This window comes from Magnolia sinica, chromosome 18 (assembly GCF_029962835.1).
Source record: "Magnolia sinica isolate HGM2019 chromosome 18, MsV1, whole genome shotgun sequence".
Lineage (NCBI taxonomy): Eukaryota > Viridiplantae > Streptophyta > Magnoliopsida > Magnoliales > Magnoliaceae > Magnolia > Magnolia sinica.
The window spans coordinates 7,522,491-7,541,384 of record NC_080590.1 but is presented as its reverse complement, the minus strand read 5'-3'; the positions used below and the strand labels follow the sequence as shown (position 1 = coordinate 7,541,384).

Genomic DNA, 18,894 nt, shown 5'->3' with positions numbered 1-18,894 from the left:
CATAATTTAATTTATTAATTTTGAGTTAATGTATGCCTCATGCACAATTTTTAGGGTCATGTACATGGGGCCCACCATGATGTAACGTATTGTATATCTCCATCCGTTTTATCAACTCATTTTAGGGCATGGTCCAAAATGAAGTAGATCCAGATCTCAAGTGGACTACTAGTGGGTGAGGCCTTGAAATTGGGGTCCACCTTGATGTATTTGTATATATGTGCCGTCAATCTATTTTGCCGACTCATTTTAAGAAATGATCCAAAAAATCAGGCGGATTTAAACCTTAGGTGGACCACAAGTGAATGACGCCCCCACCTTGATGCATTTGTTGTATATCCATGCCGTCCATCCTTTTTGCCAACTCATTTTAGGGAATGGTCCAAAAAATGAGGCAAATCCAAATCTTTGGTGGACCACACAGTAGGGATTGAATTCCCACAATTAAACTTTCTATTATTATTATTATTATTTGTTATTATTTTTTTATAAGTTGATACTTGTGTATTCCCTTGATCCAAGTCCATGCGACCTTATCAACAGTTTTGATGGTGGCATTCAATCCTACTATCTGGTCCACTTGAGATCTGGATCTACTTCATTATAGGGACCATCCCTGAAATGATCAAGAAAAACTGATGGGCAGCATGCATATATAACACATAAATCAAGGTGGGCCCATGCACTAAAACAGTACAAGTGCACTAAGCGGCCTACGCTGCAGACTACTTTAAAAAATAAAGTGCGTGGTTGTTTTCATTTTTTTCAAGACAGAGAGGGAGAGAGAAATGAGAGGGAAAAGGAAAAAATGAGAGGGAAAGAGAGGGGAAAAGAAAGAAGGAGAAAACGAGAGGGAACAAGAGAGAAAGAGGGCGGAGAGGGAGAGGGAGCTGCACCAAAGGGGAAAGAAGAAGAATAAGAAGCAGCAACAGCAGGAGTTGCAGCAGCGACGCAGCAGCCACAACAATTATGTGGAAGAAGAAAAGATGAAGAAGAAAACGAGTTCGTATTTTTTTTTATTTTTTTCTTTCTTTATTCTATTTTCTTTTAAGGTTATCGCCCGTAACGACTATTACGGGCCCGTAATGGCTGTTACGCCTTGTAATGGCCGTTTCGATTCATTTTTTCTGGACCTCCCCGATTAAACACCGAATCGTGTAACAGTAACCTCTGTTACCATTACATATCGGCCATTACGGCCAATACATAACCAGTTTGGGACACCTTGGATGTATGCCATGATGTGTACTCGACCCAACACAAGTTATGTCGTGGGGCTGGTTAGTCGTTATCAAAGTAATCCCGAACTAGGTCATTGGCAGGCGATAAAGAGAATCCTTCTATATCTTTGGGGGACTGCAGACTACATGTTGTGTTACAAGGGTGCTAACCTTCGACTTCGAGTCTACTCTGATGCATATTGGGGTGTGACGTGGAGGAAGGCAAGTCAACCTTTGGGTATGTCTTCTTGCTTGGAGGTGGTTCAGTCTCCTGGTGCAGCAAGAAACAAACATGCATCGACCTTTCGACCATAGAGTCAGAATACATCGCCAGCTGTGCTATGACACAGGAGGCCATGTGGCTTAGGAGATTCCTTTTACATTTTGACGTTGTCTTGAGTGTCGGATTCCCTATCACTATACTCTGCGACAGCAAAGCTGCATTAGCATATACAAAGAATCATATGTATAACGGCAGGTCGAAGCAGATTGATATCAAATATCATTATGTTCAAGACGTGATAGCACAAAAACAAGTGGTCTTGACGCACATATCCACTAAAAAGATGATAGCAGATCCGATGACAAAGCCCATTGTGTGACATTCTTTCATATCGCACGTTCATGAGATGGGACTTCGTAGGTTGTAGCTTTTAGCGTTTTACATGATGTGGACTTGTTTACATACATTTATGATGATTATTAGATATTGTTTCTAGTACGTATGATTTGCATATATTTGTTCATTTTATTGCTTATTGGGATGCGTTAATTTATGCCGACAAACTTGTTGGTCATTTTTTGCACAGCTTTGATCACCCTCATGTCGTGGACATGGAAGATGAGAGACGCAATAGGTGATGTCGTCAATCCTCCCAGGATCGAGTGTGATTACCTCACCCATTGGGATCACAAAGTCTGTACATAGCCGGATGTGAGTATCAGGGATGCTCAGGTTACGCGCTAGATGACGACTAGACTTAGATCCGCATGGAGTGACAGTTTCGGCGTTGACCCCAATTATACCATTCCATGATGTGAGATTCATACCGCATGTGCTACGGGCATAATCCGTCCACCCGACCAAACATCTACTTGAGTGAGAGGATGAATCCTTGTTCCCTCACTTTGTGAAAAAGATGGTTTCTAGTAAGTTACCCTAGGGTCCTCATTGACTCGTGACTATGTCAAGAAATAGAGTTTTGATGATGCTACTTTAGAGTGTCACCCAAAGGTCATGTTATGTATTCGGTCTCCATGGGATACTTCTAGGAAAGCGATCAAATCAATGTGAAATGACATGAGGTCCGAGAAAGATCATCAGTATCACACTTACTTTAGATTGGGTACACATTTATAACCTTGTTCGTCGGCTCACCTATTGAGACGTTTTAATTGAATTTCAAATTATACTTTTCAAAATCTACTATATGATATAAAATTTATTTTGAAGAAAGATTTAAGAAATGATCGATTCTTTTCTCGATAAGTGGATGATGTGTACCGGCATTGAGTATTGTCATTAGTTTACGACTCAAGAGGGATTAGGAGATACTTAAACCAAAGTGTGACTAGATGGGTCTAGGACAAGCGAGGAATAGCAAATATGAGATGTTCCATGTTACCAAGATGAAAGCTTGATATGGCACTCTCCCAACCTTAGAAGAATTCCCAATGGTCGCATACGGCATCGAACTCTTAAGAGCATGAATTTTGAGAGATGAGAGATGCCACTCGCATGTGAGAGATGTTGGACGTGGACCCCATGTGGTGGGGCCCACCAAAACGGCCACACGTGTGGCGAATCAAATATGGCTAGCAAGTGTTAGCTCTAAACATAGCAATCGGATAGCTAGCTGTTGGGAGAGATTCTTCCCTTAATGGTAGGCAAGATTTCATCCCATAATTGGCTAGGGCTCCTTGCTATAAAGGTTATATTTGGAGCCAGCCATCCAAGAGAAAGTATCTCTCTCTCGCAAGAAAAAGTCTGTCTAGGTACGGTGACCTTCATTCCTTCGTTAACGAGGGTAAGCCGACCTTGGTTCGTGATTGTGTGGGCCATCAATCTTGGCCAGAGTTGCTAGAGGGGTGGAATATCTACCGTTCTCTTGTAGAACATAACAGATTGGAGGTTTTTCAGGCCATCATCATGAGGTAACGTGATACATCGCTCGGTTTTGAGATCGCTTCTGCTACAATGGTGTTAAGCTGATTGGACACTAGATATATCTACAACCAATATTTTAAATAACAACGATATCGGCCGATATATCCCACGATATATCTTATATCCTACCTGTGCGATACGAAACGTACAGGTAGTGCCAATATATCCCAAATGTTTGATCTGGTGGGCATTTTCAAATTCCGATCCCCTTTTTTTGTTGAAATTATGTTAAATCAGTGTCAAATGGTTATAAATCCACTGGTTCTTCATGATTTGCATGAAAAATCATGGAGTTGGAGCTTTGATTTCAATATCCATTGGTTCTTCATGTTTTTTTCAAGATGGTGGCACCAACTCCTCGAACCTTCGACTTAAAGGTTAAGACTCTATCATGTCAACCAACCAACCAACCAACATTGGTCATTCATGTTCTCCATGTTTTTTTCAAAATTTTCCTTCGACCAGCTGTCAATTGAGACTAATTTCAAAGTATTTGACGAAATGATCATCACATACACTCTAATTTTAAATTTTGAGTGTAGGTGGTCCGATTTGGGAAATTTTCAAAATTTTCCCAATTTCTCCCAAATTGCTAGCAATGTTGCAATCAAGAATGTATGACGGTTGATCTATTGATTTGTTAAGTCCTTGTCGATTTTTGGAAAATAAAAATTATTAAAATATTAATTTTTGAAAATTTTCCTTCAGCCAGCCATTAAACTAATTTTGAAGTATTTAGAAGTGTTTGATGAAATGATCGTCACATACACTCAAAATGTTATATATTCAATTTGAATATAATTGCATTAGTTCAATCAAACAACGCATAGCTTAGGACCCTATACCAAAAAAAAAAAAACCTATTATGTGCACTTCTTTTTTAAGATGTTATAATTTTAAAGTTGTAAAGGTCTTTTTTTTAACAATCCCTGAAGTTTCATTGAAAAATTCAACCATTTCCCCAATGTTTCCACATGCTTCCCAAAAAGTGCGATAATTTACCTGATACAAACGATATATCCTGTGCAATAACAGATATGTATCTGTATCCCAAGGATGCAATACGTAACACGATACTGATACTTCGAACATTGTCTACAACCGACAATTATCAAAATGGCCAACGAAAAAGTCAACTGCTTGGAAATAAATTCCTGAACTCATGACCATTTAAGGACATCCGGCATAAATATTGCCAATTTAAGTGAACATGACTCCACTAATATCATAGACAACACACCATAAATGCAGGCATGAATAATATATTTGCCACAAGAAAATCCAATTACCTGTAAAGTAGCCAATGCTGCATCTCTAGTTACTCCTGAATGCAGGCTCAATTCAACCAAACTAATGGCAACAGAAACTTTCATGGTGACCCATTCTTCTTTATCCTGTGATTCACATTCCACCGCATCTGTAGGTGGATGGTCTAGATGTTCTATCACATCATCAGAAGACGCTTCAAGACCCTGATGCAATGGTGGAACAGAATGTGGAGTCTCAGAGATATTAGATAGTGCACATTCTGTAATTATCTGGTACTCTCTGTTAGACAATGCTGCTTTGAGCTCTTCTATCTGGAAGGACAACAATACAATACAAAAAAAAAAAAAAAAAAAAAAAACAGTCATGTAAAAAAAATTTGAAAACCTAAAAGAGTCAGTAATATTGGAGATACCATCAGCGGAACCTATCCACAACAATCATGAAAGCCAGCATGCTTCTACCAACACTTCAAAAGATGCACTATTTTACCTTAATAGCAACCTCTGTAGTTGGAATTTGATGCAAAAGATCGCGAAGAGATCTCCGAATTACAACAGAAAGTCCTTTGACATCTTGGATTATACTTTCACTGAATTTCATCCCAGTGCCAACTGTCAAGTGGATGTCTTTCACCTACACCAAATCACAGGAACAACTTCACAAACATTTACATTGAATGAAATCATGATTAATGAAATTTGCACACTACAAATAGTCAGCTTTAAACACCGTCCTTCTGAACTATGGGTTACTAATCAGAAGGGATGTAAATGGTACAGGCTGAGGCTTGTCCAAGCGCGCCCCAGATCTGATTAGTTGGGCACAAGCCCTGTCTACTAGTTAAGGATCCAGTCCCAGGTCCAACCCCGGCCACAAGTAGGGCTATCTTGTTGGGGCCTCAAACAGCCTCGGGCCTGGGCCAGCTTGCGAGCCTCTAGGTTCCGGCCCACTCAAGCCACTACTGATCAGTGCGAAAAGTCCTCATGTTAGGAATCTTCCAAAGGCATTTGGCAAAGGAAAGTTCTTCAACCAAATGTACCATGCTGTTCATGAACATCTTGAACTGTATCTAAGCATTGATAAACATCCCAAAATCTTGCAAAATGACAAGTTAAAACTTGAATAAGAAAGAAGAAAACCACAATGATCAGACCCTACACATCTTAATGGTTGTTTCCTTTAGTGATCAGGGTTCTAGCTCACCTCAATCCTGATCAAGGTTAGATATCCTAATTCCTATATGCCAGTGAAGTACCACAGAGAAATATGGGAGAAAAAAAAATTTTGAATGACAATTAACTCAAAATTAATGGTTAGGTAGGTTTCATGAGGGATAGGATCTCTTGACCAATCCTGGGTAATTCCAGCATTGGAGTGGTAAAGGATGACAAAGGTTTGACAAAATCAGCCTTCTCCAGTCCAGCAGGATACATAGATTCTAATTTCTAACCTTACTGTTGGCAATCAATGCGGGACCTTTTTAGAGAATCCTTTGCAGGTAGTTTAAGTGTGGAAGGTTCCACAAATGCAATAGCTTGATCTCTGGCACTAGTAATGTGCCTCGAAATGTAGTTTAATTGTAAATGATATAGAGGCCTTGGTCATCCTTTCAGCTGTAGTTTAGACAAGCATATAGAGAGGCAGCTTAACTGACGATGTGTTAGCTGAGGCCAGTGTTCCATGTATTGATGGTACAGGCCAGTACAATTAGTAACCCACAGCATGATAGAAGATACAGGGGGCATTATAAAATTCCTCAGTATTTTGCAAAATATCGGTGATATTCTGTGATGTTTTGCAATATCAAGAGATATTGCAGACATTGTCCAGTTCCATTAACATATTTCCCTTGTGTTGGCGATACATTCAATATGCATCAACAATGCAAGGGCAGCACATGTGCCTTTGAGAAAATCCAAAATAGAAATTTTAAAAACTCTCAATTTTTTTGGGGGGAATTTGTTTCCGGGACAGTCCATTTGAGAAAATTCCAAAAATAAAAAACGAAACTTTTCCCTCAAATGTTTTGAGGAAATTTGTTTGTGGGACTGAGGCATCTCTATACCTTTGTGCCAAGAATGTGTATCCATTTCCTTGAGGGATTGTGGCACCACACCTCTTTTAAATAATTGATGAAAAACAAATAGTAAGGCAGGTGATGTGGGTCATTGGAGATGGATTTTGATGCTCACATAACATGCATGGTTGAGTACCATTCATCGATGTCTATGAATACTACTTGTGGTATCATTTCATGGAAACTCATGCAGAGTCAAAATAATGTCACAATATCAGTGATGTCCATCTTAAAACACTTCTTGCAACTATTTTATAGTATGCTTTGTGTGGAAAGACTCAAAATTATATACAATATATGGATGTCAAGTTCATCAATAAATCCAATCCTTTCACATTAATAAATATAATTGGCAAAAAAATTATGAAGTAAATATCTGCTCAAGTCCTTTGTATACTAAGGAAATCGAAATAGAATGGAAAACCTGAACGATGTTTGTTGCTATTTGGTAAAGTAATGGATTAAGTGTAAACTTAGTAGAAATAAAGAACGAAGATGAAATTGGCAGTGCAGAATTTCCTTTATTACAATAAGTAGTTCAGGATCTAGAATCTAATTCTCTGATGATTAGATCTAGAGTGGTTCAACTTCAACTTCAGTAGAAGCTTATGACTGATTGTTCCAAGTGATTGGAATGTTTCTCATTAAATTCATATCATGATGTTAATGAAGATAATATCCCCCATGAGTTGAACCCATCTAACACAGATATTAAGTTGTGATGTTACAAAACTACAGAACATTCGTGTAGCTAATAAAATCAACATGATGCAATGTGTATCTGCACGAATTCATTCAATGTTTTACGTGTGTTACCAGGAGCCTGGCTCACTCAACTTCGTGTAGTGTTTCATAGAAATCTTCAACATTGTATTGTTTCAGCAAAGAGTTTTAGCAAACTTCAAAGTGGAATCTCAACAGTTATAGAAACTTCAACCATTGGAGTCATCAGTACTTCTCACATCTAGAGGGTAGACTGATCAGCAGAACTGTTTAGCTACATGATTTTAGCTAAAATGTAAAAGTAGAAACAATTTTATCACAAGAAATAGATTTTTAGATGTCAAAATATACTGTTGGAGGTATAAAATTAAGAAAGCAGCTGAATTAGTAGTTCTCTGTCACCATAAAATAGAAACAAGTCATGATGTGAAGTATACCTGCAGTGTTAATATTTCAAGGTGGACAGCACCCATTTCATTCTTGTCACCACAAAGCCATTGAAATGTATTTTGGACAGTTATATGAAGCACATCAAGTTCCAAATAACTGCAATGGAAAAGCTAACATTATCTGATAGGCTTAAGGAACAACATTACTTCTGCTAACATTGATTCTATAAACAGACGATTCTAAAAGTCAATGACATAAAATTACTCGAGGCTGTCTGTTCTTCGAGGCATCACTATTATAGGCTTCTTGAGTGAAAGATCCAACTTTAAAGCAGGTGAGCCTTCAATATCACTTGTAGTAAACCACTTCTCTGAGTTGGTTACTTGATCTTTCAGTTTCACAACACTCTTAGAATTGCTGGGAACAAGGCCCATGAAGTAACTCGCAACCTGCAATTTCACTCTTTCAGTGCAGTGAGGTGTGAAGATCTTTAAAGAGAACAGAAGAAAGAAGAGATGCATCGTCCAAGTGAGTACCTCCTGCACGAAGCGATTCAAATACACGATCCGTACTTCTGAAAGCTGCCCAAAGAGGCTATAATCATAGCCTCTATAGTCTTCATCATCGATGCTGAATGAGCTGAAATCAAGCTGCATATCCATGGGCAATCATTTGTTATTTAGATGTGCGCTACAACAACAGAGACTTAAGTCATCCATTCAAATAGATTGCAAAATCCATGCTTATGTGATATATGTACATGAGATAAACAAAAAGAGAGAAAATACCAAGACATAAGATAATCAAGATGAAGTTTCAGGATATGATATTTTCATGATAAGTAGTGTGCAATAACTTCAATACAGCTGTAACTTAATCATCTGCAGTTTTTTGTTAATTCGTGATGAAACTATAATAAATAAATAAAAAGGAGCCAAGGAGGCATTTACGGTCAATAGTTAGGGGCAGTGTTTGCAGTATTTATAATATCGGCGGATACTATCAGTATCACCTTGGCCAATACGAAACTGCCTTGAAGTCCATTATGGACTTCCAGGCTTCGGCGGTCGAAATATCACGAGATATCACATTGTATCGGTGATATGTTGGTATGATGCAATATTTTCAAAATATCACAGTTTAAAATTTTTGTTACAATCGACAGTGACAGTCCCTTTGTTTTTTTTTTTCAAAAATATTCTCAAAGACCTTCAACAAACCCATTTTTTTTTTCAAATTTTTGGTTTGTAATCTGTTCTTGAGGTAAATCCAGCCAACCCTCTTCCATCAGAAAGAACCAGATTTTCGTGCAGAAACCCGTATTGGACAATGGGTGGGGCCGATTTTTAGACAGGAAGAAATTTTTTGATTTCTTCTTCTTCTTCTTTTTTGCTTTAAATCAATTGGAATCACTAGAACTAAGATGAAAATCCATGATTTTGCATGTTTTGCATGTACAATCATGGATTTAAACCTCCAATCTGAGGATTTAGGAAAATTAGAGAAAATCTAAAACTGTCCCCATTTCACCCTTTTAAATTGCAATTAGAGTAAGAAAAATGGCATTGGATATGTTGGAGGCTGATCAACTTATTGACAAAAGTTTTTTGATTTTTTGAAAAAAAAAAGTTTTTTTTTTAATTTCTAGTTGATTAAAGGTTATTTAGCCCTAATTTGCAAGTGCTTACCTGTGTTGGTTGATCTAAATATCAGTTACGCTATAATTTGCGAATTTAGGAAATTTTGGGAAATTCTGAAAATTTTCCAATTTCATCCACTTAAATTGCAATTAGAGTATGGAAATTTCACATTAGATATGTTGGACGCCAATTTACATATTGACGGAGGTTTTTGGATTTTTTGAAAAAAATATTTTTATTTAAAAAATAGCAAAAAACATTTTTTTTTAAATTCCAGATTGAATGTACTAACATAATGTTGTTTCGTAAGTAGAAAATGTCTGGAAAATGGAGGTAACCTGACATTTGCTGCCAGCACAGGATCCCGCTTCCCGACAATCGATATAGATTCAAGTGTAATTATTGTGGGCACATGTTCAAGAGCAGAGGAGTGTCCCATATGAAGGAACACCTAGCCTAGCGCATGCATATATTTTAAATGAGGGGGGGGCAGCATCGAAATGTAATCGATTGCCCAAGGGTTCCAAAGGTGTTGAGAGTGAAGATTACAAAAGAACGGCCCGTTATAACATCACAAACATGTTCAAAACCATAAAAGAATACATATTTGGAATCATCTACTTTTTTCAATTTTTCTAATATTTTTCACATTTTTCTTTTTAAAAAAAAATTTAACCATTACATCCCTAACATAATGGTTCAACTATTGGCCCTTACGCCAACCATTACCGTTCTTGAATACCTCGTTGTCCATTCACCAAACGACTAAGGGCGTGTTTGGATAGATGTATTGCACAGTAATGAATTGTAAAAGTACAATGATTACAAATTATAATACATGTCTCCTGGCCAATAGGTAATTTGACCAAGAATTCCTGTGTTAAGTTAGGCGTGGTAAAAGTGTAATGATGACACTTTTTTTTTTTTTTTTGAATGGCTAAATATCATTACCTAACCCTTCTTCTTCCTCTATGAAGAAAGATTCAAAGTTTGGTAGTGACTTCTGCTCCAAACGATTCTATAGATTTGCCATTAAGCATCCTCATAAATAATCTAGTTTCAACTAGATTAGCATTGCAGATAAGCATGGTTTGTTTCGGATGCAAGCTTATCCCCACTAATAAAATTGCATTCATTACATATTCAATTAAGACATGCAAATGATTTGTTTTACTTTTAACAGAATGGAGCTCACCTTAGGATCTTTGGATGTAGAATCTACTCTTTTTTCTTTAGTACGTGTATTGTGATTACGGTTACACTTTGACTTATGTTTCTTGATGATGAACTTCTCATCTCTTTTGTATTGCTCCAGTTGCTTAGGGGAGTTAATGACCTTGTTATCATCTTCCAAGAGGATTTTGGAACCAACACTTAATGCATCCATATGCAAAGTTTTCTGTGTATCAATGGATTTCCTAGTTAGCTTTAAAGAAGTGAAAGACTCCGGTAAAGCAGTATTTACTCCAGCAAGGAATCTCGCTTTTGCAGCTATTTTCTCTCTGAGAGAAGCTGTCACCATATCATTGCAATCCATTCGGTTCAGTACTGTCATATCATTTTTTAGAAGTTTGCCCATTTGAACAGTACTATCAAGAGGAATAAAAAATTCTGGATCTCCTCTGGAAGTACTGGCATCAAGGAGATCTTGTCCTTTACCACAATGTGCTCTCCCAGAGGTTCCTGCATGTTCCAGTACTCCACTCCTGGCTGCATGGTAGTTGTGACTACCATGAACTTTTGCCCTTGCAGGTGAATCGATGTACTGATTTTCTTCCAGGCAGATTGCTGCAGTTTGTTTCCCATCAAAACACAAATTTGGTGGAGAGATTTCTTTTTTGTAACAAAAATGTAGAGTGATTTCACAGCATAGTTTCATACGACTGCAATGAGTGCATTGTTTGATCCAAGAAACAATGAAAAAACAGTGATGCATAGTTTTTTTTTATGTTCTGAGTTCCGAGTGTGTTACCATTTTCCATTTAACATCTCCTTTAGTTCCACTGAAAATTCCACCATTTTCCTTGCATTTCCTCAAAGCTTCCCTCGATACATGTGATATTTCTTTATGTTTCCCACAATATTTCCAAATCCCCAGGGTGCAATACATAATGCAACACAGATACTCTGAACACTGCTCACATGGACCCATATGGGCTCACACGTGTGACCATGTAAGGGTCCACACGTGTGCTTAGATCTACAAGTTTGTCCATACATGTAATGTGCTCAAGCAGGGTCCCACACGTGGTGATGGAGATCTGCTTGCATCAACTGTGTCCGAGATCCATTCCCAATGCTAGAAGCAATCTCCTTGTTGAAGTTCTTTTTCACCCTAAACACCGCTTTCCATGATCTTGTTATGTCAACTCAAATTTTATGAGTTGGGCTTGCAAAATTTCCTATCTAGGAACTAGTGTTTGAGTTGTTCCATAAGAGCATCATCACCGATTCACCATCATCATTGTAGCCTTCTCCCAACAATTCACAGGTGGATATTAAACTAGTGTTTAAGTTGTTCAATAAGAGCATCATCACCATCATCATTGTTTGTAGCCTTCTCCCAACAATTCATGGGTGACTATTAAAGTTGTTGGAAACATTTGCACGATTCGCTGCTCCCAAAACACCAGCCTTCCTCTTATGTGGTCAATAATTGCATAAGATTTCAACAACATATTACAACTACACTTATGCAAGCCAAGATCATAATATCAATAACAAGATCTAACAATTACAATCTGAATAAACTTGTCGCAAATAGAATTAGCAAGGACTAAATTATGAATTGGAAATTATAGGATAATCCATTTTTAAGAAAATAAGTCAGATAGTACCTCAACAAATGAACTTCCACCAGGATTTCTCATATCACAGACCCAGAAATATGAGTGGCTGCTGGGGAGACTGTCATCACTTATTTTCAGATTTCCCAGTGCAGCTTTTATACTAAACGAAGAAGGGAACACCTTGGCAGTAGAAGAGAGATGGAGATAAATTAAAGATTGTCCAAGAAAATCATAAAGATCAATTAGACCAGAAGAAAGATTCAGCAAACCTTGATATCAGTGAGCAAATTATTTTGAGATAAAGTAGCAAGCCGCGTTCCATTTTCGTTCATCAGAGCAATCAGTGCACGAGTCATATTCAATGATAAATGAAAGATGACCCTGGATTTTCCTTTGCCTAGCAATCCTTTGACGACAGGCTCTTGCACAAGAGCTGAATTTGGACCACCAATTGCATCACTCCTGGAAGTATCCATTTCTATAGTGGCTGCTGAAGACTTGCTGTCTTCAGAAGCAGCACTGTTGTCATTCTCAATGTTAATTGCATTTGCAAATTCCAGAATTGCAAGAATAGTTGGTCTATAGCAGAAAAATGACAAGGTTGCAAGGGTCACAGCCACCTGTATGTGACATTGAAACAGAAGTAACAGTTCAAAGAACCAATTAGTCCATGACGTGATGAAGAAACAATGGGATGCCACATAAAAAGGAAGAGGACTACTCACTTTCTTATCTATGTCATTATATAAAGGAGAATCCTGGTCATAAATTACTATTTGGGCTTTCACAAAACTACCCAATGTATCAATCATTCCAAAGTCCTTACTTCCAGCTTGAAGTTCAGCATCTGGGAGTAGACCAGCAATACGAGTAAAGCTAGGAGATTTTATTGAGGATTTGTCAGATGGAAGGGAGCTTTCGGCACTAAAGTACTCAGATGGACTTCCCGACAGTAGTAGAGGAGAGTCAACCACATCAACTAGATCGTCTGCTGCTTCAAAGAAATTATCATCATCATCGGTTTGATTCAGATCTCTGTTGCTATAGGTATGGCGTCTAGCCTCAGCAAGGGATGATGGTATGTTTGAAGTGGTCATAGCTGTGCTCTCAATTAAAGATCTTGCAAGATACCGTGGAAAAGGCATTCCCTCACAGTTATATAAATCTTCAATTTCCAATGACTTCAGAACAGTGCCGATGAACATGTCATTTCCTCTAATCGAAAGTTCCACCTGTTTTTATTTATATATCACTTTCCCAACCAAAATAAGAAACCAAAGAACATCCATGAATGAAAATGTAGTTCATTAAAAAATTACCTGACCACCTATTGCCCGAAACTCAAGTAAAGGAGTTTCTTTTGCCAGAAGCATCTTCCTGAAACTTTGGCTCCTCTGGGAAACAGTGACATTTATAGGTAATTTCGTAGTTTACTTTACATAATATGCGAAAGACAACTTGAAAAACAACAGAAATTTACTCGATGATTGGAGCTGAAGGAGATCCTTAGCTCATCAAGAACACCGGTGATAAATATTTTCTCCATCTTCACAGAATCCATTGTATTGCTGTTATCTACAGGTTCAACTTTTGTATCCCCAGGATCAGAGGATATTTCGGATAGACTTGTGAGAGCAGCAGAAGCCTGCAAATAGAGATACTATGAGGTCTCTATTCTTTAAGGATGGAAAGATCTGCTCAGCATATTAGATGAGCATAGTCAAAGTAATACTGTATACCAGAAAAGTTACACAACTTATTAGAAAAGAGAGAACATTCTTTCTAATTCATCATCCTTATTTCTCTGAGTTGCAAACATAGCGTACATTAAGAGCACAAAATGCGATTGACGAGTGTTGTATGGAGCCAATCAATTCAATGCACATGGCGTATGTTGAGAAAATAAAGTGCTTCATCTCTGCAATATATAACGCTAGTAGCCAAAGGAAAATTTTCCCTAAAACTAGTTTCCAACTTGCTAAAACTGTCTTATGAAAGGCATCAGAAGGGTTTTAAATCTAATTAGAGGGCATTTAAAAAGTATGGCTGTATGCTGCTAGAGGAATTCATGTCTCTATCCCAAAAAAAAAAAAAAAAGACTAGGCTCCTATGATAATTCACCATCATCGTAAAAATGTTTGCAACTTATCTCCTCACATTGGAGACTCACTACAGCTATCTACAGTCTACACAACCCAAAGAGGCGGAGCAATAATGGCTCTTTGGAGGTTCTTTTGTAAAGTATAATCTTTGTATATTCTGGCTGTGGCCTTTCTCTTAATAAAATGTGTTCTCATTGTTCCAAAAAAAAAAAAAATTCTACACCACCCAAATTGTGAGTCGCATTGTGGAGGGACCACATCTCTAAAATCAAAGCAATCAAGCAGATAACAGTCCAAGGCCATGTGTTGGAAATAAAACGGTGAGTGGTCCAAATTCCAAGGGAAAGAATGGTAAACCTCATGTTCTCAATGTAATGTTTAGGCTGAGTGGCATGCAAAGTTGGGTCGACAATTTGCATCGTTTGGATTGCAGTAAAACTCTGCCATGTGTACGGTTGAAGTGCCAAAACCACTTTTAAAATGAGATGACCTATCATAGGATAGCTCATGAAAAGAAATCCAACTTTTTACAACTGCCTTCACCTCTACTCTCTCCCACCAATAGCATACAGTTTCTTTCCTCTTCCTAATTGTGGGCGAGGCCCTTTCTAGGATGCTCCAGTCAGGGCATAGTCAGGGTATCATCAGCGGTATCCCGATTAGAGGTATGTCCAGCCCGCTTTCTCGTGTTCAGTTTGCGGACGATATCCTCATCTTCTCCAAAGCTACTACTAAAAAGATTCAGAACCTGCATACAATCATTCGGTGCTTTGAGGTTGTATCGGGCCTCAAGATTAGCTTGGTCAAATCCAAAATGTTCAGAGTGAATCCGGAGAAGCAGGAAATCTCTGTTTACGCGAATATGTTCGGCTGTTCCCCAGCCTCTTTCCCAACAACCTATGTTGGTCTCCCACTCTGCATAGGCTCTCCTCCAAAAGTTCAATGGGAAAAGGTTGTTAATTGATTTGAAAAATTCTTAGCAGCCTGGAAATGTCGGTTCCTATCTTTAGGTGGCCGTCTAGCGCTTATAAAGGCAGCCCGTTCCAATTTGCCTGTATACTTCATGTCCTTATTTAAGTGCCCATCTTCTGTCTTACACACTATAGGGAAGCTTAGACGAAATTTCCTTTGGAAAGGAAAGGGGGAGAGGAAGCGGTTTCACCTGGTTGAATGGAAGCAAGTGTGTAAGCACTTTAAAGATGGTGGAGCAGGCATAAAGGATCTAAAATCTATGAATCAAGCTCTTCTTGGCAAATGGATCTGGAGATTGGGATCAGAAAGCAACAACTTATGGAACGCTTTAATCAAGTGCAAGTACGGTAGATCAAAAGGGGAGTGGTGGACAAAAGACTCGTCTTTACACAGATCCTCGGCAATTTGGAAAGGCATCCTTCAGATGAAATCAAAGACCATTCAAGGTATTAATTTTCAAGTTGGAAAGGGTGACAGAATTTGTTCTGGTTCGACAGGTGGTTGGGTGAAGTTCCGCTGAAAGAGAGATTCCCTAGTATGTTTCGGGTAGCATCCAATAAGGATGTATGGGTTGCTGATTGTTATTCCATTCTAAATGGTAAGACGGTGTGGAATCTTCAATGTAGAAGGAATCTCCAAGACTAGGAGATCGAGGAATACGTGAACCTACTTTCCTTTGTCTATGATTCTTCTCCAAACCAATTGAAGGAAGACAGAATTGTTTGGAGAGCAAATAAATCGCTTCTATTTTCAGTCAAGTCCCTATACAAGATTGCTCAACTCCAACCCTACTTCTCCAGTGGATCAGATTTCTCACCGGTTTTGGTACTACTCTGCCCCTCCGAAAATTCTGGTGTTTGGATGGCTGGTTGGGAACAGAAAAATACTTACAGTCGACAATTTGAGAAAAGGAGGGATGATTTTACCCAACGTTTTCCTGTGCTGTATGAGGGATGCAGAATCAGCGGATCATCTTTTGATCCACTGCCCGTTCATAGCTTCTATCTGGGAAGATTTTCTGAGGCGCTTTAAAATCAGATGGTGTTTATCGGAGTTGACGGACCTTCTCCTAAAAGCCTGGCATGGCACCAGAATAGGAAAGAGAGAGACTAGGTTGTGGAGGATGGCTATCCTAGCAATTTGGTGGGCTGTTTGGGCAGAAAGAAATAGCAGATGCTTTGAGAATTTGTCTAACTCGGCCGATGTAGTGTCAGTAAAAGCTAAACGGCTGTTGATCGAATGGGCCTCTCAAGTAGATATGTTTAGGGATTTTGACTTTCTTTTCCTTGAGGTGTAGCTTGTTTCTGCTTCCTCAGCAGTCTCTCACTTCTCTTGTCTTCTTTTTGGTTCGTTTTAATATAAATCGTTACCTTTCAAAAAAAATAGCATACAGCTTCCTCTCTCCACATAAGCTGCATGTGCCAGCACTACTAGTTGTTACTGACTCCAATGGCATTTTCTCATTTCATGGTATAATTAAACAACCTCATAAATTCAAACCCTTCCCCCTACCCTCATAAACTCAAACCGTCCCCCCAGCCAATCATTTTCGCACCCAACCACCCACAATCATGGTGTGTGCGCGCGTGCTCACATCCAACCAGTTAGACAATAAGTCGCCATCCACCCAGCAAATAACTTCTAGCTATCATGTGAATGTGACAGCCACCCCGTCCAAGAGGTTGGCCCCACATGAGGATCACCCATGCAAAAAGCTCACATCCAACCGATTACATGATAAGTTGCCATCCACCCAAAGGATAACTTCCAAGCTGTCATGTGTGTGCAACGTCCACCCCGTCCAATAGTTGGCCCCACCATGAGGATCACCTCATGCAAAAATCAGTCCCATCCACTCAGCAGGTGGGCCACACCATAGAAAATAATGTATAACTGCCAATATATAACAATTATAAAAGAAAACAATATTCTATGAGAGTGACAACAAGCAAGTTGGAGATGCATAACATTGACATGCAAATCTCATACCTACAAGATTTTCCTTGAATTTGCAATGAAATGACTTCGAAGCTTTTATATGCATATTACAATGTTCTAGTGAATGGCTGACCTTGCTCTATCTGAGATTTTGAATGATGGGTATTGATGGGAATTGGGATGATAATCTAGAAATCTAGAAAACCTCCAACGAGCATTGTAAATACGCCTTTACATAAACATTCTACATTATAAAGATGATTGAATCCGTGAACTTCGACATGCAGGCACAATCCTGTCTTTCTCCGCAAATTGTCACATGTTTCAGAGCTGTGCAGAAGGTGGGCCACACCATAAAGATTACAAGGATTAGAATGGATGTTGGTTCACTCAACAGGTGGGTTGCCCATTCAATATCAATGGACAGCCTGTGATCTGACTCAATGTAATGGTGACACCCACCTAACAGATGGATAGGCCAATTTTCATGCCAAGTAATTGTCATGGTTTGGTCTCCCTTTTCCACAGCTAGACATCTGATGCATGTGCTAGAATGACAGGGCTCCAAGTGAAAAGTTCACAAATGAGAATAATTACCCCATGTTTACACTCTTTATAAACTACAGTTCTATGTACTTGGTTCCAAACTTGAAAACAAGCCAAGTAACTAAATTTCTGTATAAATTGTATGAAGTTTTGATATGGACATAAATGTAAACCAACCTAACCTTATCATGGATTAAACATAATTAAAGGAAAATTATCTTTTAAACCAATAAAGTTATGTCTTATGTGTAGTTTATCTGAATTTGCAATTGGAAAACATATGTAAGTTAAAACAACCTTGTCAAAGACTAAATATTATTAAGGAAAAACTTAGCTTTCAAATATCTTATCAAACCCAAGTTGCAGACAAACAGGATTTCAACAAGTCCACACATGATGAGTGAGAGATATGTGCATGCCTAAATATAAACCAGGAGAACCCACCGATGCACGATAGATAGCCCCTTGAAGGCGGTTCTGCCAAGTTCGCCGTGAATCATCATTATCACATCGTAAAATCAGTGCATTGACAAGTTCGATGACCTACACATGAAGTATAAAGCAAATTGAAAAAAGAAACATGCCATCCAGGCAACAGGTTTCAATTTTCTAAATAAAGATTAAATTACTATATTAAAATAACGACCAAGTGAACCAGACCTTGATGTTTGATTGCCCAGCATCACAAACTGCTAACACATTTTCCACATTGCCGGCATGCTCCGGAGGAACCTGATGTACTTGTTTTCCTCGTAGGCTGGAGAAGAAAGAGGTGAGAGATTTAACAGTTTTTATAACTATTTTCTGGTGCACTCATTTACAGCTTAAAATCTGGAATTTTGAAAGGACAGACAGATACAAAATGCCAGATATGAGTAAATAAAAGAGTACTATATAAGAACCTGAGACACTGTTTGTAAGTTTTGGAAGCAGGGCTTTCCAGTATATAAAGAAATGGCCCGACCAGACAAAAGTATCTACGCTGCCATACAGCTTCCCTGTTTCCCACACCCTATAGAATAGTGGAAGATGGTTAGAGAACTCAATCCAACAATATATTT

At 38.5% G+C, this 18,894-nt stretch overlaps 1 protein-coding gene across 5 annotated transcripts in view; it reads right to left on the bottom strand.

Moving 5' to 3' along the window:
- The window catches only part of LOC131232245 (uncharacterized), a 142,531-nt gene that overhangs the window by 89,069 nt on the left and 34,568 nt on the right, over positions 1–18,894 (bottom strand). For all 5 annotated transcript variants that reach the window (XM_058228453.1, XM_058228452.1, XM_058228454.1 and 2 more), the window contains 13 exons: positions 18,736–18,845; positions 18,494–18,590; positions 18,278–18,376; positions 13,756–13,920; positions 13,595–13,669; positions 13,001–13,507; positions 12,545–12,895; positions 12,324–12,455; positions 8,383–8,496; positions 8,111–8,295; positions 7,894–8,002; positions 5,146–5,289; positions 4,677–4,967 (listed from right to left, as the gene is read on the bottom strand). In XM_058228453.1, the coding sequence (XP_058084436.1) occupies positions 4,677–4,967; positions 5,146–5,289; positions 7,894–8,002; positions 8,111–8,295; positions 8,383–8,496; positions 12,324–12,455; positions 12,545–12,895; positions 13,001–13,507; positions 13,595–13,669; positions 13,756–13,920; positions 18,278–18,376; positions 18,494–18,590; positions 18,736–18,845 (2,379 nt within the window). The remainder of the gene's footprint in view (positions 1–4,676; positions 4,968–5,145; positions 5,290–7,893; positions 8,003–8,110; positions 8,296–8,382; positions 8,497–12,323; positions 12,456–12,544; positions 12,896–13,000; positions 13,508–13,594; positions 13,670–13,755; positions 13,921–18,277; positions 18,377–18,493; positions 18,591–18,735; positions 18,846–18,894) is intronic.